The 20,006-nt window shown below is 47.1% G+C and overlaps 4 protein-coding genes across 12 annotated transcripts in view; 3 read left to right on the top strand and 1 right to left on the bottom strand.

Moving 5' to 3' along the window:
- LOC103477493 (ectonucleotide pyrophosphatase/phosphodiesterase family member 7) lies at positions 1-4,646 on the bottom strand. Of its 2 annotated transcripts, XM_008430640.2 has the most exons (5): positions 4,134-4,646; positions 2,455-2,600; positions 1,752-2,375; positions 393-615; positions 1-321 (listed from the first exon to the last, which is right to left on the bottom strand). In XM_008430640.2, exons 1-5 carry the CDS (start codon positions 4,375-4,377, stop codon positions 254-256), a joined length of 1,305 nt encoding a protein of 434 aa, XP_008428862.1. In that variant the 5' UTR covers positions 4,378-4,646; the 3' UTR covers positions 1-253. The 2 variants fall into 2 exon arrangements, with proteins under 2 accessions (XP_008428862.1, XP_017164873.1); XM_017309384.1 differs by having other exon boundaries at positions 26-615.
- A 278-nt stretch (positions 4,647-4,924) lies between these two features.
- On the top strand, positions 4,925-6,175 carry mrps12 (mitochondrial ribosomal protein S12). 5 transcript variants are annotated; one of them, XM_008430645.2, is made up of 3 exons: positions 4,925-5,085; positions 5,521-5,568; positions 5,735-6,175. In XM_008430645.2, the coding sequence occupies exons 2-3, from the start codon at positions 5,523-5,525 to the stop codon at positions 6,115-6,117; spliced, it is 429 nt and encodes a 142-aa protein (XP_008428867.1). In that variant the 5' UTR covers positions 4,925-5,085; positions 5,521-5,522; the 3' UTR covers positions 6,118-6,175. The 5 variants fall into 5 exon arrangements, with proteins under 5 accessions (XP_008428867.1, XP_008428864.1, XP_008428863.1 ...); XM_008430642.1 differs by having other exon boundaries at positions 5,515-5,568; XM_008430641.2 differs by having other exon boundaries at positions 4,925-5,136; positions 5,518-5,568.
- An 885-nt stretch (positions 6,176-7,060) lies between these two features.
- On the top strand, positions 7,061-13,658 carry LOC103477495 (zinc finger protein 271-like). 4 transcript variants are annotated; one of them, XM_008430648.2, is made up of 9 exons: positions 7,061-7,330; positions 7,776-7,861; positions 8,741-9,414; positions 10,018-10,326; positions 10,923-11,004; positions 11,107-11,354; positions 11,920-12,003; positions 12,079-12,235; positions 12,830-13,658. In XM_008430648.2, the coding sequence occupies exons 2-9, from the start codon at positions 7,816-7,818 to the stop codon at positions 13,429-13,431; spliced, it is 2,202 nt and encodes a 733-aa protein (XP_008428870.1). In that variant the 5' UTR covers positions 7,061-7,330; positions 7,776-7,815; the 3' UTR covers positions 13,432-13,658. The 4 variants fall into 4 exon arrangements, with proteins under 4 accessions (XP_008428870.1, XP_008428868.1, XP_008428869.1 ...); XM_008430646.2 differs by having other exon boundaries at positions 7,062-7,330; positions 12,827-13,658; XM_008430647.2 differs by having other exon boundaries at positions 7,062-7,389; positions 12,827-13,658.
- Positions 13,659-14,331: 673 nt separating this feature from the next.
- The window catches only part of tmem116 (transmembrane protein 116), an 11,286-nt gene continuing 5,611 nt past the window's right edge, over positions 14,332-20,006 (top strand). The window contains exons 1-5 of the mRNA XM_008430649.2: positions 14,332-15,044; positions 16,375-16,421; positions 17,168-17,228; positions 17,310-17,441; positions 19,724-19,828. Of these exons, the coding sequence (XP_008428871.1) occupies positions 14,970-15,044; positions 16,375-16,421; positions 17,168-17,228; positions 17,310-17,441; positions 19,724-19,828 (420 nt within the window). The 5' untranslated portion in view covers positions 14,332-14,969. The remainder of the gene's footprint in view (positions 15,045-16,374; positions 16,422-17,167; positions 17,229-17,309; positions 17,442-19,723; positions 19,829-20,006) is intronic.

Raw genomic sequence — 20,006 nt, 5'->3', positions numbered from 1 at the left:
CTGTTTGGTTTTGTTTGGTTCTGATCGGTTCTGGTCAGTTTGGTTCTGTTTGGTTCTGATCGGTTCTGGTCAGTTTGGTTCTGATCCAAATGTTTCGTTTCAACAATCATCAGATTTTCAAGACAAATGGAGAAGCTTCATGCAGAATCCTGACGGACCGTTCTGGTACCAGAACCTCTGGTCCGTTTTGATGTCTTCAGTGGTTCTGCAGCTGGATGTGGAGGTGAGCGGTTCTGGTCCGGTTCTGGCCCGGTTAGAGGACTCTGGCCAGCAGGACGGTCAGCAGCAGGGCGGCGGACAGACCGGACCTCTGGGATTCTCCTGCAGACAAACCCGGGTTAATCTGTGGTTCTGGTTCTGGGTGCGGTTCTGGCGGGCCGGAGCGGACTCACCTGCGGCCCGCAGCATGACCTCGGTGACCCCCAGCGACCCGTTGTGCGGCGCCGGCTGGACGCGCAGCAGCCTGCAGAGCAGCGGGTAGATGTGGATGCTGTCGAACGGGTCGGACACAAAGTTCTGCTTGAAGCTCGGTCCGACGGCCCGGAAGATGGTCTTCATGTCCATCTCCCCGTTGTGGAAGCCGTGGTCGCCTTTGTTCACGTAGACGATGAACCTCTGAGAAACAGAGAGGCAGCGTGACCTTTGACCTCACCTGCTGCTCTGGAGCCAGAAGCTCCATTTTAACAGTTTTACATCTGAAAACAAAAACTGATTTTATCTTTAATTAAACGTCAGACGCTGCAGAAAGTCCTCAGAACGAGATCCGAACCCGAACAACAAACCTCAGGTACAGGTATGTTTTAGTTTCTGAGAGGAACCGCCTTCAAAATAAGAGCATGAATCTAAAACTGCTTGAATGATTCTTAATAGTTTAGAACCAAAACTGAAGTTTCTAAAACAGATGAGTAAATTAGTGCTTCACATTTGAGCTGATAAAATGATCTTGGGAAGCTAAGTGCGCTAAACGTTTCCAAAGTTAGCTAAAGTGTTTTTAGCTAAGCTAAAATTCAGCAGAAGTTTGACGCCGTGAAGATGCGTCTGTTAAATACTGAGTGAATATTTATCCAGTCGCTCGTTGAAATGTCCCGCCAGCTTTTATTATTTTATCTGGTATAAAATAATCCCTCAACTAGTTAAATCTTTTTGTTTCTCATTATTTTGTGTAAATCAGATTTTACTTTGACAGGGTGTCCACACATTAAGTCTTAATTTGTGTAAAAGTAAGAAATAAAAATGTCTTGAATTCATTAAAATGTAAGTTAAACACGTTAACCACAGGTCTTAAATTTTGTCGTAGCAGTTTTATTTTTCAACATTTGAGTCGCTTGCAGACGTTTCATTGCATTCTGGAGGCAGTTGAGGCTACGGCTAACTACCGGCTAATAAACCCTTGCTAGCTAGTTAGCTGACTTTTTTTATTTTTTTCATATTTAATGAACTAAGTACAAATTAATCACCAATTTGCTGAAGAAAGATCGTCTCTCTCATTGGCTCACTTCTGTTCCAGCTCGTTCATTCTGGGCTGAATGTTTTGGCACTATCGGCGTTACGGCTAAATTGCATATTTTATTTGTAATTTAAATACATATCCACTTTTGTACGTTTCTGTCATGGTCTTAAAAAGTCTTAAGTTGGTGAAGCCAACAAACGAACAGAACAATTCTTCAACACCACTGGGGCCTGGACTGAAGCTCGTAGCACTGATTCTTTGGTGAAGAACCAAACCTCTGGGCCTGCGAGGCGAGCCTTACCGAGTTCAGGTTGAACCCCAGGTCCGCCACGACCACGATGGGGGGAAGCCGCTTGCTCCTCCCCAGATGGAAACTCTCCGGGATCTCCTGTTTCTTGTAGACGGTCAGATTGGGAGCGTTGGACAGAGCGTCGTAGACCTCCTGGTCCTTCCCCGGCCGCGGCGTCACGATGCCGAAGCCGCCGTAGTCCAGGATCTCGAAGGAGGCGAGCTCCATCAGGTTCAGGTAATTGTTGAGGACGATCTCGTCCACCAGCGGCCGCTTCTTGACGGTGGTCATGCCGTGATCCGAGGTGATGACGACGTCCAGGCTGTCGCTCAGGCCGTGCCAGCTGATGGCGTCGCGCAGGTAGCCGACGGTGCGGTCGACCTGCTGGATGACGGTCTTCCTGTCCGGGTGGTCCGGCCCCTTGTTGTGGCCCACGAAGTCCGGCTCGCCGTAGTACAGGGTCACCAGGTCGAAGTCCTCCTCTGAGAACCAGCTCAGAACCGTGTCGATGTTCTCACGCCATTCTGTCTCATTGGTGTAAGGGTGGCCGGGCTCTGCCAGCCGAACTCTGTTGACGCTTTGACCCCCGTAGGTGGCGCCACCTCCCGGGAAGAAGAACGAAGCGGTTTTCAGACCCTGAAAGAAGGAGATCAGTTTGATTCACTGGTTTATCGTCACGTTTGGAGCTCCTGCAGGCCGGCTCGCCTCGACTCGCCTGGTTCTGAGCCGTGATCCATAACGGCAGCGCTCCGTTGTCCCACCACTCCGACCTCTTCAGGGTCTCTTTGAAGGGAACTTTCAGGTTTGTTGTTTCGTTGAACATCAAGTTGTGGACAACTTCGTGGTCTTCTATCCATCTACCTGAGACGAGACATTTAGCTCTGATTCTGGAGAAACATGAACAGAAATGTCTGCATGGTCCACTGCTGCCATCTGGTGGTTAGATTTAGCTGTTCGGTGAAGCAGCGGTGATCAGGTTGAATTCAGGTAAACTGGGACAGTTAAAGGTTTACGCAGAGTCACATTTTTATACTTTAAATATTTTTTTGCTTACTAAATATTTAGTTGCATCAGTGTTCAGTCTCCATTTTTCACCGTGACTCAGCATAATCTCTAATTGGGGGAGATGAAACCAAACATGCTTCTTTTCCTGCCCCTGAAGGACTCATACTGATAAATGTTGTCTATTTCAAGAGCGATCATGTAAAATACAACTTAACGAAATGGGTACCGAACACACAACCCAGGTACGGCAGCAGGTGAGTCCCAGTGAAACCAGTTCAGAGTCGGGGCTGTGGGATGTGATGCAGGTTTTAGTCGGACCGTTTTCAGCCAGCAAACGGCGCCCCCTGCTGGTTCGTGTTTACAGTATTGTGTCTGCAGCAGTGAGTTTAAAGCTCATCACATCTAAACTGTCTCTGTTGGACGGAGTGAATAAAATCAGACGAAATGTTTACAGAATTATGGATTTCATATTGAAATCCTGTTTATAGCCTTTTTTAAATAAGGGGCAACATTAAACAAAAACGGATAATTCAGCAAATTTTTCCTCACAAAAGTAATTTTTTAAAGAGTTGGAATTGTTGTGACTCTTATAAAGCCAGAAAGTTTGTTGATTTAAACATTTTCTGGCCTCTTGAGGTGAAAATCCAGATTTTTCCTGAGTGATTCAGGCTCAGGTGCTTCTCACGTCTCCTGCAGGAAACGGTCTAAACCTTCACTTCCTGTTTGATCAGCCAGGAATCAGCAAACATCTGATGGTATCTAATGCGGCCATAAACCTCCACTTACCGACAAGAAGATCAGCACAACCCAGACCAGCTGATAGTGCCGATAAGCAGCGATCAATAATCCAGAAATAATCTAGGAATGCAGGATTAGATTATATTTCTTGTCCTGTAGCTGGTTCTGATCTGCAGAGCTTCAGAACCGGATCATTTTCAGACCACAGTGCAGCTGGTCTCCTTCTTTAGATCTAATAAATTTAGTTTTAAATCTTTGTGCCTTGTTACCTTTTTATTAATATCTTTAAAATTTGTGCTGCACAAACCAAAACGCTTGACGCCAAATTTCTCCAGATCAGTTTGAGGTGGAGCTCTGACTCCCCTCAGGAGGATTCTGGGTCTAAGACTCTAACAGGAGCACAATTTGTTCCCATTTATTGGTTTTAATTAAAATCCTCCCAAATAAAACGGTTTGACTGACAGAAGAAGAGACTGGAACCAAAATGTGGTTCCTGCTGCTGCTGCCTCCCGTCCACCCAGAGCTTCAGATGTTTGGTTTCTGTTGCTCTGAGCTGAAATGTCAGTTTCTCTTCTCCTTCATGACTGATTGTTCCTGACCAGTAAGGAAATCAAACTGCTCGGTTTAAGGCCGTCCAGCGGCGCTCCAGACCTGTGATGGTGGTGAAGTGTGACGGCGACGTCATGGTCATCATGGGGGGGGTGACGTATTTGGCCTTGACCCCGTCCCGGGCCATGCGGTCCAGGTGCGGCGTGTCCACGTCCTGGTCGTAGTCCCACCTGAACCCGTCGAACGACACCAGCAGCAGCTTGGTCTTCTTCTCCTCCCTGCTGCTCAGCGGCTTCCCGCCGACGCCGCTCGCCGCCATCAGCACCAGGAAGACCTCCAGCCTCATCTTCAGCCTCACTGCGACTGCCGGGCGCTCGGCCGGTCCTCACCTGTGCAGGTGGCCCTGGTTAATGAGTAGCAGCAGGTCCTGATACAGATCTGCTGATGGAGGAGCCGACGGACCTTCGACTGTGAACTAATGGGTTTTATCAGGACTGACTTTAATGATTAGATGGACTTTGAAAGACGCTCCTTGGTGTTTATAAGTCTGGACTAACCAGATCCATAAAGCTGATATTCTGATCAATAATAATAAGACCAGAGAACCTTGAGATCTGTCCTGTGATGGACTGACCTGCCTCCAGTCAGATGAGGAAGAACACAGAGAATAACAATTTATTGCAGTAAATTTTCCACTTCAAGTTTTTATAAAACAATATTTCATCCATTTAATCTCAAATATCCCGCCAGAAGCTCTTAATTTGCTCTGTTTATGCTCAAATGAGATTTATATAAACTTTAACAGCTTTGATATTAACTCGGAGTTAACTGATCTCACGAGCCTTTTAAGAAAATTAAGCCTTTATTTTGAAATTACATCTTTTATTTTGTCGTTAAACCCACCGGAAGTGCTTCTTTACCCTCTAAAGGACATCCTGTCATTCGCGCCGTACCGTGATGTCCTTCAATTAAGTGTTAAATGAAATGTTTTCTCCAGGTTCTGGATTCTAAGTAGTGTTCGGTTCGGACGGGTTGTTCCGAATCATCTGAGCAGGTTTGTAGCTTTAGATGAAGAAAGCGTCGGAGGGCCGCACCGGAAAGCTAACAGAGGTTAGCTTGACCAGATTCCATGAAGAGAAACGTTTTACCTGATGAAATGCTCCAGAGGAGACTTTAGAAAATAATTTAAATTCTGTAGGAGTTTCCTCATAATTCGGCTTGTGTGACCCGAGATTAACTCTGAGACACGAGGCAGTGAATCCGAGCAGGAATAATCTGAGGTTCTGGTTCTGTACCGACCCGAAAACGAGCTTTGCTGAAATGCGAAATGATTCTATGGGTCAGATTTATTCTATTCTGGATAAATATTTCAGAAGGGAGAATTTGAGATGATGAATGTCGGGATAACAGAAATAAAGGCTCATTTATTCGGATGATTTAATCCCGTGTTGTTTGACTTGGATCCCGGTTCTGATGCTCTTAGTTTCAGGAATGTCCCTCCGGAGCCTCCGTCCGGCGCTGGAGCTGCTGCTTCACGGTGAGTTTCCTCCTGAGGGGAAAAAGTTTCTCTGCTCTGGACAGAAACATCCGGGGAAACTGAAACAACAGCCACAGGAAAATATTTTCCCCGTGGTGAATTCAGCTGAAGCACAAATCATTTTTGTGGGTTGAACATGAGCAGCTGTTCTGCTCTGTGTCTGCAGCGACCCGGGTCTCCTCCTCCTGGACCGGGCCGCTCCTCTCCAGAACCATGGCCACTCTCAACCAGATGCACCGCCAGGGGAAGCCCAAGGTTCCCCCCAAGGCTCTGGGCGCCACGTTCGGCCGGCCGCAGCTCAAAGCCGTCATCCTGAAGACGATGATCCGGAAGCCCAAGAAGCCCAACTCGGCCAACAGGAAGTGCGCCCACGTCCGGCTGTCCAACGGGAAGGAGGCGGTGGTGTTCATCCCCGGGGAGGGACACAACCTGCAGGAGCACAACGTGGTTCTGGTGCAGGGGGGCAAAACCCAGGACCTGCCCGGAGTCAAGCTGACTGTGGTCCGAGGGAAATATGACTGTGCTCACGTGGTGAAGAAGAAGCAGTAGCTGGGGCTCATGTGTTTGATTATAGATGATCAATAAAACTGTTTGGTTACAAACTTGAGTTGATTTTGTCTGAAACTGAACAAGAATCAATTTAATGAAAGTTTGTCAGCTGGAAGGATTCAGACTTCATTTGATCCCATCTTTATGTATTTGACACAGATATRTGTTAATTAATGTTGGTGTTCTTTCAGAAATTGATCTTTGAGACTTTACACTCCAGTTAATTAATTAATTGATTACTAAACTAGCTGACAATTATTTCAATAATTGGTTCGTAATTATTGAAATAATTATTTCTGGACGTGAAGATGAAGAGCAGCCAGTCCATGAAAACAGTATAAATATGAATGTTTAGAGATGTAAACATCTGCAGCTGGTAATAAGCAAACACATCAAACGGAATTTACTTTGACTAGACTGAGGCCAGAACTGACTTATGTTCCAGAAATACCACAGCAACAATAATCAATGTCACTTTTATTCATGTTGAACTTTATAGAAACAGATCTGCTCCAAAGTACAGAATAATGTTGAAGTTGTAGCATAAAACACAACTCAATCAAAAGCTGGTGATGAATTTCTTAAACTGATGAAAATTCTGAGCAGATCTGACAGGAAGAGAACAAACAACCACTTCTGCTTTTTAACTTCTCTTAACCTTCTTCAGTATTAACAGCATGAAACAGAGTCTGTTTACTAAATGTGTCACTAAAGAGTTCAGTTCATTTAAATATTTGTCTCAAAAACCCTGACATATATCATCAAACTATACCTGAATGTAAAGTAAAAGCTAATAATAATGTATTATAAATTAAATTAACGTCCCGTCCAAAATATTCGTAAATAATTGTTCTTATTTCGTTATTCGTAATAAAAAATTTAATTTCCATTCACTTCTACAAGGAAATTCATTTTAATACCGTTACGTTTGTTGTTGTTGTAGTACCACCCTCCTGCCCGCGGTGGCAGCACTGAGCCAATGAGCTACAGTATCTACTTTTTTACTTGCATTTTTTTCGGTCCTGGTTTCTTTCTTCTCTGCTGTCGTTTACAGAAAACCTCCAACATGAAGCCACGGATCTCTGAAACTCTTTAACTGACGGTTTACGCCTTTAAACGGAACAAACTGGACCTTCAACGGTCGGAGCCACCCGAACTGTTCCTATTAGCTCCACGCTAGCTGCCCGGGCCGGTGTGGGCCGGATTTCTGACGGTAAAAGAGGCAGTTGTGGATATTTTTCGGCTACAATTACTTTGCATTCTACTGCTGAGGTTTGCTTCTGATTTTGCGGTGAGGGTTAATTAAGATAAATCAGCTTTTATTTGCTAATTAGCCGGCGGTGTAATAGCGTTAGCTGCTACTGCTCTCTGGTTGGCTGAAATGATATCCATTGTGTTCTCTGATTGGCTGAAGTTCTATTTGTTGCCAAATGTTTTAAATAATGGCTAATGTGGTTCATTAAATATGTACACGCGTTAATCTGATTGATAAAAACCTCAATAAACCACGAAGGAGAGTCGGTGTGTAGCCTTTAACAGTCAGAATATTTCTTATTGTGATGATTAGCATTGTTTACTTTTTAGAAATAAACTTTTTCATTGATTTAAAATCACACATTTGAGATCAAGCTGTGGATTTTTGTTTCTTTGCCCTTCAGAGACGTGAGTGAGYTTTTCCAGAGGCCYAGATGAGAGAAGATGATGAATGAAGTGAAGGAGGAAGAGGAGGAAGGAGGAGACGAAGGTCAGAGCTGCATTCAGCCCAAACATGCAGGAAAACCACCAACAGCAGCACATCTGGGTCAATCTGAGTAGTTTATACTCTTATTATATTCTGTAGACACTAAGTCAGGAGAAAAGGGCTTAACTCAGGGGTGTCAAACTCCAGTCCTCTGCTGTCCTGCAGTTTTTAGATGTGCCACAGGTACAAAACACCTGAATCAAATGGCTTAATTACCTCCTCAGTTCTCCAGAGCCTTGCTAATGACCTAATTATTCTGTTCAGGTGGTGCAGCAGAGGCACTTCTAAAAGTTGCAGGACACCGGCCCTCGAGGACTGGAGTTTGACACCCCTGGCTTAACTGGGATAACTGCAGGTGGATGGAAGACGAGGAGCTGATAGGAGGAGAGGCAGGAGAGAGGGGTGGGATCTGCTCTGACGCGGCTCCTGATTGGTGGAGCTGCTCAGGTTCCAGGCTGAGAGGAAGAGTAGAGCTGCAGGAGGAGAGGAAGGCTTCTTCAACTAATCTATTGATAACGGCATAAAGTGAAAGTTCAAGGCCAATAAACTTTAATTAAACAGAAACATTGAAAGTAAAATGCAGCAACCGAAAATAAAACTGAAATAAAAACCACACAACTAAAACCATCAGTGACAGATTATCACAGAAAACCACATTTTCTTAAAAAAATATGAAGTTAAGATGTTAGTGTTACAATCGGCTCGATGATAGAAATGTGAAAGTCCAGAAAGAACCTTCAGTGTTGATCAGAACCTGGTCCAGTTCTGTTCAGAGATGATCAGAACTTCTGATCTGGACGGTGAAAGTTCTGATCGGGTTCTGATCCTGATCGCATTCTGATGGTGTTCCAATGGGTTCTGATCGGGTTCTGGTTCCCTCAGGCCCGCCGATGCCTCCTGACCGCCAGAGTTTCTGCTCTACTCCAGAACCGGCCTCGGACCAACCCAAACCCAAACGGCGCCACCGCTGCTCGCTGTGCGGCCGGGAGTTCGCCGGCCCGGCCCGTTTGGCCGACCACGTCGCCACGCACTACGGCTACAAGCCGCACAGCTGCTCCGTCTGCGGGAAGCGCTTCACCAAGAAGGTGAACGTGTTGGTGCACCAGCGGGTCCACACCGGGGAGAAGCCGTACTCCTGTCCCGACTGCGGCGTCAGCTACGCCCAGCGCGGCTGCCTGCGCCGCCACCTCCTCATCCACTCCCCAGAGAAACCCTTCAGCTGCTCCCTGTGTGGGCGGGGCTTCGTCCAGCGCCGCTACCTGGTCCAGCACGAGCGCACCCACACCGGGGAGAAACCGTTCTCCTGCTCGCTGTGCCCCAAACGCTTCGCCTCCCGCAGTGGCCTGTCCGACCACCTGAAGACCCACCAGGAGCAGAAGCAGCATTCCTGCTCGCTGTGCGGGAAAACCTTCTCCTCCGCGTCGTCGTTCCGGGATCATGTGAGGAACCACACGGGACGCAAACTCCACCCCTGCTCGCTGTGTGGGAGGAGCTTCAACCGGCCGAGTCTCCTGAAGAAACACCTGCAGAAACACGCCGATGGAACCCTGGAGAAGGTCAGAGGTCAATTAGTGGAAATGAACTAATGGTAAAGTGTGAACCATTCCTCTAAAGCACCGAACCAATATACAACTATTGAACACCAATGCTGCACCGCCAGCATAAATATTCATTTTGCTTATGCTAATGCGTTACATCAACATGGTGTTTATGTCTACAGGTGTTCAACGTCAGATCTGTCATTTCACGGCGACCTGTTGAGTTTTGCTAACTCTGTTGCTAACTAGCCACATTAGCGCTTCAGTCAGAGAGCATCAGCAGATTTTAGACCGTTCACTGTGGACCTACTGCGATGCATTATGGGTAGAGAATGACATCATTTGCTGCATCAGTGAAGAATGTGGGAGTAGGAACTAGAGTTGATATGTAACCATACTTCAAAATAAGAGCATGCATGAATATAAACTACTATTCTGAATTCCTAACTGCCAATAACCAGAAACTGAACTCGGATGTCAAACGTTATTTAAATGAAAGGTTCCCTCAGAGCCAAGGAAATTAGCTCCTGCGAATTATCTAGAAAAATTGAGTAAGAGAAGCTAAGTGTGCTAAAGTTAGCAAACGTGCTAAAGCGCTAAGCTAAACCTCTGATCCTGCAGGAAGAAGCTGCTCTCCGCTGCTTCCTGTGTCAAGAGCATTTCTCCTCTGTCAAAGAGGCGAAGGATCATGAGCGGCGGCACCACGCCGCGACCCGGTTCTCCTGCGACGTCTGCGGCCGCTCGTTCACTCGCGCGTCCCGGCTGAAGGACCACCTGCGCTCCCACACCGGGGAGCGGCCGTTTCAGTGCGACGTCTGCAAGATGCGCTTCACCGTGCTGAGAGCGCTGAGGAAGCACCAGGAGATCCACAGCCGGCCGGACCGCCGGGCCGACACCACGCCGCCCGGCGGTCCGGATTCACCAGAACCGGTGAGGAGAGAGAAACTGGAGGGTTTTAAACTCCAGCTGATTTAAAGGGGCAGTATTATGTGCTTTCTATTTTATAGCACAATCAGGTCTCTGTTGCCTTCAGTTATGAAAATGCTGAATGTATTAAATATGACCAAAAAACAAGTTATTCCTAATTTAATGACTTGAAACTGCGCCTGTCTCTTTAAGAAGCTCCTCCTCTTCCTGAAGCTCCGCCTCCAGGAAGTAATCTCAACATGGCTCCTCTGTTAACGCTTTAACGTTTCTACAGGAGAAGTGGGTCCTGTAATGAGCTCAGCAGCTGTTTGCTAATTGCTGCTGGCTAGTCTGAAGGAGCTGAGAGGGGGAGGAGCTGCACCTTGGAGGCGGGGCTAGGTCCACCCAGGTGTTTTTCACAGCTGAATGGTTGCCATGGAGATTAAAGTATTTCTGAAACATGGAAGAATCAAAGCAACACTACAGGGAATAATAGTTAGATTTTACATGATACTGGCCCTTTAAAAGTCACAAACATGGACCAGAACATCTCCGATGAGTTCGGATCTGAGCCCTCCTGCTGGTTCTGGTTGAAACATTTTACCTTCTGTTGGTTCCAGAACCCAGACGAGCTTCTGGACGGAACCAGCGCCGCCCTGCAGGTGGAGAGCCGCAGTGACGAGTCGCTGCCTTCACTGACTGGTGAGAAAATCAGAACTTTGGCTTCAGGGAGCGTCTGGGTCCAGAAGTCTGCTGGTTCTGTTGGGTTTATGACTCTTCCTCTCTGTGTTTTTGGTTCTGCAGACCCGATCCCTGCCAGGACAGAGTCAGAGAAGAACCTGGAGGCCCAGGAGGTCTCAGAGAACCTGCGGCCGGAACCGCCGGGTCCGCCGGGCCCAGAGACCCAGACGACCTGCAGGAGTCCGGCGGCGAGGAAGAAGAGGAACCACAGCTGCAACATCTGCTCCAAGAGCTTCCTGAAGCCCTGCCTGCTACGGGAACACATGAGGGTCCATATCAGGGAGGGCCGGCTGCCGGACCCGGCCGACAAGGTGACCAGAACCATCAGAACTGTCCAGGTTTACTGTTTCTGTCTGATCCACCTGTCAGCTGTTTGCCTTTGACCTCCAGATGGTTTGACGGAAGAACAATGAGCCAAAACATCATCAGTCCTCAAGGAATTCTGTTGAGATACGGAGAGAAATTGGTTCCAAAATTATTGAAAGAGAAGAAAATGTTAAAAAAATTACAATTTGAAAAAATGCAGGTCTGTCAAAAAATACATTCTGAGAGTAATTTATGACACGTTTGCAATAGTTTGACCTAAAATTTTGAGATGTGATTTTTTTCAAGTTTTATAAATTGTATTGTTTTCAAATCACATTTTACATGTTTTGTTCGGGGGGTGGGACTTCCTCTGATGCGAGGCAGGAAGGCGCGTTCCTATTGGTCAGTGAGAGAGTCTCAAACAAAATCAGAAAAACGGCAAACTGCATAAATGTGGGCTATGATTTTTAGTATTGGGCCAGATTTCTCTCCGTACTGATCCGAGTGGAGTTGGAGGGACAGCAGCTGCTTTGGGTTCCATGTTGCTGACCGACCCGGGTTCTGTTCCAGGTGTTCTGGCTCCACATGCGGACCGGCGCCCAGAAGAAGAAAACCGTGATGACGATGAAGGAGGATGAAGGTGTGGAGGACGAGGTGAGGAACCAGTTTACTCACAACTGGTTTAAGGTTCTGGTTGAGCCTGAAACTTCTCCTCCCGTTTCCCTCCAGCGCCGACCCGGTGACCCCTCCACCTCTGACCTCGTCCCTGACGCCCGTAACCATGGCGACCAGGGTGGGAGCCAAAGCGAGCAGCAGGAGGAAGAGGATGTCAGTGGTTTGATCAACTCTGATGGAGAGGAAGAGCGCTGGGAACCGGAGCGCCGCGGTACGACCACGGTTCTGACCCGGTTCACATGGTTCTGCCATGGTTCTGGTCCTGATTTCTCAGTAGACTGGTAAAGCAGGCTGGGTCGGTTCTGATCCGGTCCGTTTGTTCATTAGCTCTGAGGTTCCAGTTGCATCAGATAAATACATACGGCACAAGATCAGGGCCAAAACTAAGACGATTCTCCTCCCAGCTGTGGCTACTTCCTCGTAGCAGGAGGCTACCTCCACTCGGACGTTGCTGATCTGATTGATAGAGCAGCACTGCTAACTGAGTGGCTAATGCTAACTGCTAGTTAGCATTAGCTTTGGAGGAGCTACTGACTAGCATGGCTGCCCTGGTCACCCACTGGGTTGCCCACTTCATCTGCTGACTATTAGCCACGATAGGCTAACATTAGCTTTGTGCTGTTTGGACTGATGGGCTATCGTTAAGGAATGAATTGAATCAGGACCGGATCAGAACCTTACCAGAGGTCAGAGGTCACTGAAATCATTCTGAAATGCGTCAGCAGAGCTTCTTGTGCTGCTGACCCACCTGACAGCGGCGTGTTGAACCCGGCAGCTCCTGACCGACCCTTCGTGTTTCCAGCAGGTCCAAAGATCCGCTCCGACCCGCCGGCAGACGGCAGCGCCACGGGAAAATCCAAGAGCTGCTGCCCGGTGTGCGGCCGCGACTGCTTCAAGGCCTCGGCGCTGCAGAAGCACCTGCGCATCCACTCCGGCGAGCGGCCGTTCCAGTGCCCCACCTGCAGGAAGAGCTTCGTGCAGCACGTCCACATGACGGAGCACCAGCGCATCCACACCGGCGAGAAGCCCTTCACCTGCACCGTCTGCAGCAAGAGCTTCACCTTCTCCAGCGCCCTGCGCCGCCACCAGCGCGTCCACACCGACGCCCGGCCCTTCCGCTGCGCCGTCTGCCCCAAGACCTTCAAGCAGCTGTGCGTCCTGAAGAACCACCAGCTGACGCACTCGGGCGTCCGCTACCAATGCCCGCTGTGCAGCAAGAGCTTCAGCCGCGCGCTGGAGCTCACCTACCACATCGACGTTCACTCCGACGCTCAACCATACTACTGCAGCGTCTGCAGGAAGAACCTGAGCGGCGCCCGCATCTTCAGGAAGCACATGAGGAAGCACGAATCCGACGAGCCGCAGCTCCACCCGGCGGCGGCGGAGGAGTCGACGAAAAACCAATGAAGGTCACCTCAGAATCACGTGACCCGAGAGATTCACTGCTAAACTTCCTACAGGAGCTCAGAAGGGCCAAACAAAGCAGAGACTCCAGCCAGCAGTCGGATGGTGGCCCGGTGACCCGGTGACCCGGTGGCCCGGTGACCCGGTGGCCCGGTGAGAGCCGGACCAAGACGTTCAGCACGAAATTATCAGATTCTCCACAATAAAAATTTGATCCAAGTGAAAGTTTCTGATGTAGAGTTTGAGTCTCATTTATCCACAGAGGTCAGAGGTCGTTTAGTTACCGATAACTCCCAGGTCAAGGAGTTCTTCGCTGCTGGTTCCACCAAACCCAATACGGTCCAGCCTGGTTCTGGTTCGTCCACCAGGTGGCGCAGCGCTACTGTTACTATTTCCAGTTTCCTGAAGGTGGAAACTTTTTCTCCCAGTTGGACCCAAATCTGGTTCCCTAAGGCTTTGATCCAACTCCAGTCCGTTTGCCTAGTCAAAGTCCGGTTCGGTTGATGAGGTGTGAACGCTAATCGACCTCTGACCTCCAGACCTCAGTCTGGGTTCAGTTGAAGTGAACTCTGGTTCGGTTTGAACGCCAAGCGGACCAGAGACCGCTCCAACAGCAGGAAGTGGACTACAGCGCAGGGCATTCTGGGTAAATGCAACCAAAGCTAGCATGCTAGCCTAGCGCTAGCAGCAGAAATGGCTCCTGGTCTTTAGCCTAAAGAGAAATCCTCCAGCCGCTAAAATCCTCCATCTTGTTTCCATCTGGTGAAGCAGGAAGTTGCTCTCAGTGTCTTCAGAGGTTTTTGTGTCGTTTCCTTCAGTGGTTCTTGGTGCAGCGCCCCCACAGGCCAGGAGGGGAACAGGTTGGTTTGACTCAGAGCAGCTGGAGGAGCAGCAGATGTTCTGGGTCCAGTAGAACCGGGTCGACCGACTGAAGGAGGAAAAACATCTAAAATTATTGTTAATGGTCCCACATGACGTCAGATGGCGGCTGATTTCAGATCTGGTAGCTTGGATAGTTGAACCTCCAGGCAGAAAAGCAGCTAAAGTCTCTGAAATGTTTAGTTTCTCACCAAACTTCACCCGTTTCTGTTCCTTCCAGACTAGAAACTCATTTTTAAACCCAAATGAATATTAGAAAAGCAACAACATGGAAGGSCTGCAGTGGAACCRTCACCAGGCTGAACCCAGATTCCGTCCTGATGGAAACGACCYGATGAGGGCAGAAGTWGGTCTGGATTTCCTCCAGCAGGGGGCGCCAGCGGGTCATTAAATGATCCGTTTTCACAGTAACTCTGTGGTTCGGGTTTGTTTCCAGGAGAGGTCAGAACCTCCTGAGTGGATCAGAACCGAGTTCCAGCTGCCATCAGACAGTCGATAGAAAACCAGCATCTGCCTCCTGACGCCAGAGACGAACCTGCAGCTCCGCCAGGTGGGCGGGGTTAACGCGGCTAAGCCCCGCCCCCCCGCAGGATAAAGACCTGCGGCTGATCCCCAGCTCCAGTTCCTGGTTCTGCTCCTCCAGAGACCCCCATCCTGCCAGCATGCTGCCCCCGCTGACGCTCAGCTTCCCCCGCAGCCCGGAGGCCAACACCACGGCGGCCGTGGACTGGACCCAGGTGAGTCCGGTTGATTTAACCATGTCGGTCCGTTTCACTCCCTCATTCATAAAAGCTGAGAAATGACCTGGAAAAGGAGCAAAAACTCATTATTTTAGTTGCATCTGGAAAAGGAAGTTTTTATATTTGATTATTGGAACATAAAATTTAAACTTTTGAAAATTCACTAATTTTATTCCCTTAAATTGTGGATTTTTTTCATATTTTTCTCATTTGTGTAGAAACTCTATAAACATGTAATGAACTGATTATTTCTATCTTTTCGTTTATTTCAGTAGTTTTAACGCCGCGGGGCGTGTGGGTTATTATTCCCTCCGCGCAGACTGACAGGCTCTGATGASGTTTTCAGGAGTCCCAGGGAATCGAACCGGGACCGCTGATCCACTGCACCGCCAGCAGATTCTCCTCATAAATCCCTCAAACAGTTCAGATTCCTAGTGGATCCAGAAACTGGATTTAGTAACTTGGGTCTCTGACATAGAATGAAGCTGTTTGTAAAGTTACAGTCAGAAATKAACAGCATTAATTTGTGTTACTGAACCTGTGAGGGAAAATATAAATTCATATTTTCACCATGTTTGTTCCTTCATTTAGAAATGTTACGAAATATTTTGCTCAAAATCCTCACTTTAGCAAATGAGATGCATTTAATAGCAAATTTATATTTAATTTGCTAACTGTACATTTAGTGTAAAAGCAAACAAACAGCTTGCTAAGTAAATATTTAACTTTATTTAGTTAGCTAAATATTTAGCAACTTAAACATAAAGTTAGCGATGAACGCAGTTTGTGAGCTAAACTATAGTTTAGTTATCGAATTAATAACAAAGTTTAGCTCACTTAACATTTATTTAGCTCTATTTTTATCTATAAATATTAACAATTTTATATTTATGTTAATATTTGTGTGAGATTAACTGTGAAGAGAAGGTCCATATTTATCAGCATTGGTTCTGGTCGGTTCTGATCGGCTACATAGGCGTAAATCCCGGGGGGCTCGGGGAGGTCCGGACCCCCCAAAGTCTCTCTGAATCTTAGTTAAACTTGAACTCAGCAGGTTGTTTACTGAGAAAAACTTTTATTATTCATTTTTACTTTCTAGTCATTTCTGATGATTCAGCTTGAACAAAAAATTAAACCACATTTTACTGTAACTTCAAACGTTCCTGTTTATGACCATAAGAATGAGGGGGGGTTTACACCCTTGGTCGGTTCTGGTCCATTCTGCTCAGTTCTAGTCGGTTCTGCTGGGTTCTGGTCCGTTCTGCTGGGTTCTGCTGGGTTCTGGTCGGGCTGCAGCGGCGGGTTGATCGTGTTGTTTCCCCTGCAGGTGTACGAAGCGGTCCGGTGGGTCCAGCTCCTCATGGCCTCGTTCAGGTCGGTTCCTCTTCCCCCTCGCTGGTTTTCACTCTGTTCAGTTTAAAATGACATTTATTTGTTTCTGCGTTGACATTTCAGGCAGGAAGAGATTTTAGGCTAAAATATTACTTTAAAAACCCAGTTAATTTTAGTTCTGGACTTCTTGATCCGGTTCTGGTTCTGGTTCGTCAAGGTGACGTTTCCATGGTGATGAACACAGTTTAGATGAAATGCCACCTTGGTGCAGAGGCAGATGAGAAGCAAAGATCTTTAACAGATTTTTAAATAAAAAACTTTATTTTTGTTTTTATATTTCATACATTTTAAGTTTATAGTAAATTACTTTAAAAAAGCACAAAATGTGTAACTTACTGACAGAAAACAACAAAGTTCCTCTTGGTGCAGGYAGCTGTTAGTTTAGTTGATCTGAGTTTCATTTAATTTAGCTTAGCTGAAGTTACCTTCGTTTAGCTAAAGCTAGCTTAGCTTAGCTTAGCTTAGCTTGTTAGCTMATTTCTTAGACATTTATTTCAGCTTTGCTTTGAGTTGTTTCTCCTCAAATTGTACATTTTATGCATGAAAACAGGAAAACCTTCTGCAACTGGCCTTTTAAATGACATTTACATTTTACAACTATTTATCGGCCATTTACTAGTAAATTTGGCCAAATTAGTCCAGRAATGACTTTTTATTGTTTAATGTGTTTTTAATGCTCTGAATAATAATTCAGTCGGTTTTTAAACATTTTCTCTGAATATCTGCAGCATCGTTGGTTCCGGCTCCATCATCTTCCTGATTATTCCCAGACTCGGTCAGACTCCCGAGGTCAGTCCCATCGTATGGGTGCGTCCAGCTGWCCTCTGGGGTCAGAGGTCAGGTGTCTGACCGCTGCTGTCCTGTTTGCAGCTGCAGCCTCTGTTCCAGCTGAGCGTGGCCGACCTGCTGCTCGCCGCCTGCTGGCTGATCGGCGCCATCCTGTACTCTCAGCGCTGCGACCACCTGAGCGTTCTGTGCTACAACCTGCACACCGTGGAGCAGGTAACGGCCGCCGCCGCGCCGCCGCCGCACCGCGCCGCGCCGCTGGGGGAGGCTCTCTGGGGAAGTCTGAGGGATTTCCGTGAGTTTTATCAGGAAGTGGCTCGTCTTTCCTCCTCAAAGCCGTCACTGTTAGAAAATCTCAGCTTCCTCAAACAGCGGAGAGAAACCGCAGCCTGGACACGAACAGCATCAGAACCAGAAACTCACGGCTGGACTCAGTCTGGGTCACAAACACGGACACGGAAACATTTCAGTGGATTCAACTCAGAAACTGTTTGTTTTCAAAGACAGTTGAGGAGAAAAACCTTCATGGTTTCTAATTTCATCTTGAATAAAACATGGAAACGTGCAAAAGAACCAAACGAGTTTAAAATCAATCACTTTATTTCTTTGGTGTAAATTCACAACATGTTTCATAGAGAAAAAACTCAGAAATCATAAAGTTAATTTAAGGCTTTTACTTTGTGCTATTATTGTGATAATTATAAAAATTAAGATAAAAATAAAACTATATCACTTATTTTTCAGGTAACTGAAAAACAAGCATGAATATCGTTCATGAAACAGGATCCGTCAAAACTCCTCACATAAAACTACAAAGTGTGATTTAAATCACSAAACTAAGGAAATAAAAGTAAAAAATTATTTAGTATTTTATCGTCAGTAACTGAAATTCATCCTAACAGTAGATCAAAGTTGATCATTTATTACAAAATAAATGATAAATGACARATTATCATCTCTGAGTTGAAATAACAGCAAATGATGCAAATCGGAGAGCAGTAGGAGAAAGTAGCTGAATGAGAAAAGGTCAAAGTTCAAAGTGAATAAAATGGATTCAGATTCAGATCATAGTGTTTTCCTCATATTAAAGATTAAACATTGTGTTTTCAGCTTTAAGAAGTTCCTCTGAAAGTAAAGTTTAGTGCCTTCAGGTTKTATTTTTGACAGCAGGAGCTGCAGTGGAAGCTGCTGTCTGGGGTTTTCCCGCCGCAGCAGCAGGTTTGGGTTTTACATCTGGCTTGAACCCAGATGGATCCTGGGGGGTCAGTAGTCGGTCACAAAGACAGCGAGGGTAGATCACATGACACGAAAACCACGTCAGCCCGTCACTTATCACGTCATTTTAAAAGAAAGCACCAGTCACTTACGATGGCACTGGTTGGCCACCAGTTGGTGGCGGTAGTGGTCAACCGCCATTATAACAAAGAAGAAGAAGAAGTAAAACACTTTTTTTCACTGCGCATGCGTAAACAGCGGCGCTAAGTGCAGCAAAGCTAGCTAGATAACGACTTTCTCCAATTTATAACCCTCGGTTTTTCTCAAACGGGCTGCACAGTGGTGCAGTGGGTAGAGCTGTTGCCTTGCAGCAAGAAGGTTCTGGGTTCAATTCCCGGTCTTTCTGCATGGAGTCTCCATGTTCTCCCTGTTCATGGTGGGTTTTCTCCAGGTACTCCGGTTTCCTCCCACAGTCCAGAAACATGACTGTCAGGTTAATTGATCTCTCCAAATTGTCCCTAGGTGTGWGTGTGTCTCTCTGTTGCCCTGCGACAGACTGGTGACCCGTCCAGGTGACCCCGCCTCTCGCCCGGATCGTTATCTGGAGAGGCAGCAGCTCCTCCTGACCCACTGAGGGATAAACGGTGTTAGAAAATGGATGGATGGTTTTTCTCAAACTTAAAAAGGAAATAAAAATAATTCCGGCAGACGGACCAAGTAGGAAGACAAAAGCTGTGAACATATAAAGTTCTGTTTTGCGTGTGGTTCGCAGATCGTTTGGACTCGGTCCAGTCATCAGAACCTGAGTTCTTGGTCTTTGTTGGCTTGTTCCTCCATTTTGTCCTGATTTGCTGCCTGTGGGTCAAACCGGGTTGGATCTGAGTCTCGGACCGGCGGTTCCTCTTTCCGCTCCGGTATTTCGCGGTTTGGGTTTGGATGCTGATGTGAAACCCAGAGCGCTTTCAAAGCCATGACGGCATTTTCACACCACGTGGTGCATTTAGAAAGCGAGCGGGACAGAACCTGAACTGGACCTGTAGGTGGGAGGCGGTGGGCCCAGGAGAACGTGGCGCTTCGTCACAGCTTCATCTGTTTAATGTTCTGATCCGATTCGGCCCATTTGGCTCAAACAACCAGAACTCATCCTGAACTGGGTCACTGAGGAGGAAATGGAGCAGCAGAACCAGGACACAAAAACACGCCTGACCTACATATTGTCCGTCTGAGCTGCTGGTTTAACCCGTTACTGTCAGAACCAGACGGACCGTTTTGTTCTGTTTCAGGTTCTGTACATGGCGTCCTTCTTCTTCACGCTAAACTACGTGTGGAACCTTTACACGCTGACCAGGGAGAAGTTCAACAGCTGCTTCAGCGGCTACTCCATACAGGTAGCCATGTTTATGATAGCCCTGCTGAGCGATAGCCATTTTGAACTGTAGCCATGCTGAGTGGTAGCCATGCTAAGCGGTAGCCATGCTGAGTTGTAGCCATTTGGAATGGTAACCATGCTGAATGGTAACCATGCTGAGTGGTAGCCATGCTGAATGGTAACCATGCTGAATGGTA

The sequence above is a fragment of the Poecilia reticulata genome, linkage group LG16 (assembly GCF_000633615.1).
Source record: "Poecilia reticulata strain Guanapo linkage group LG16, Guppy_female_1.0+MT, whole genome shotgun sequence".
NCBI lineage: Eukaryota > Metazoa > Chordata > Actinopteri > Cyprinodontiformes > Poeciliidae > Poecilia > Poecilia reticulata.
The sequence above is the reverse complement of the archived record's forward strand: the minus strand, read 5'-3'. Positions and strand labels throughout refer to the sequence as shown.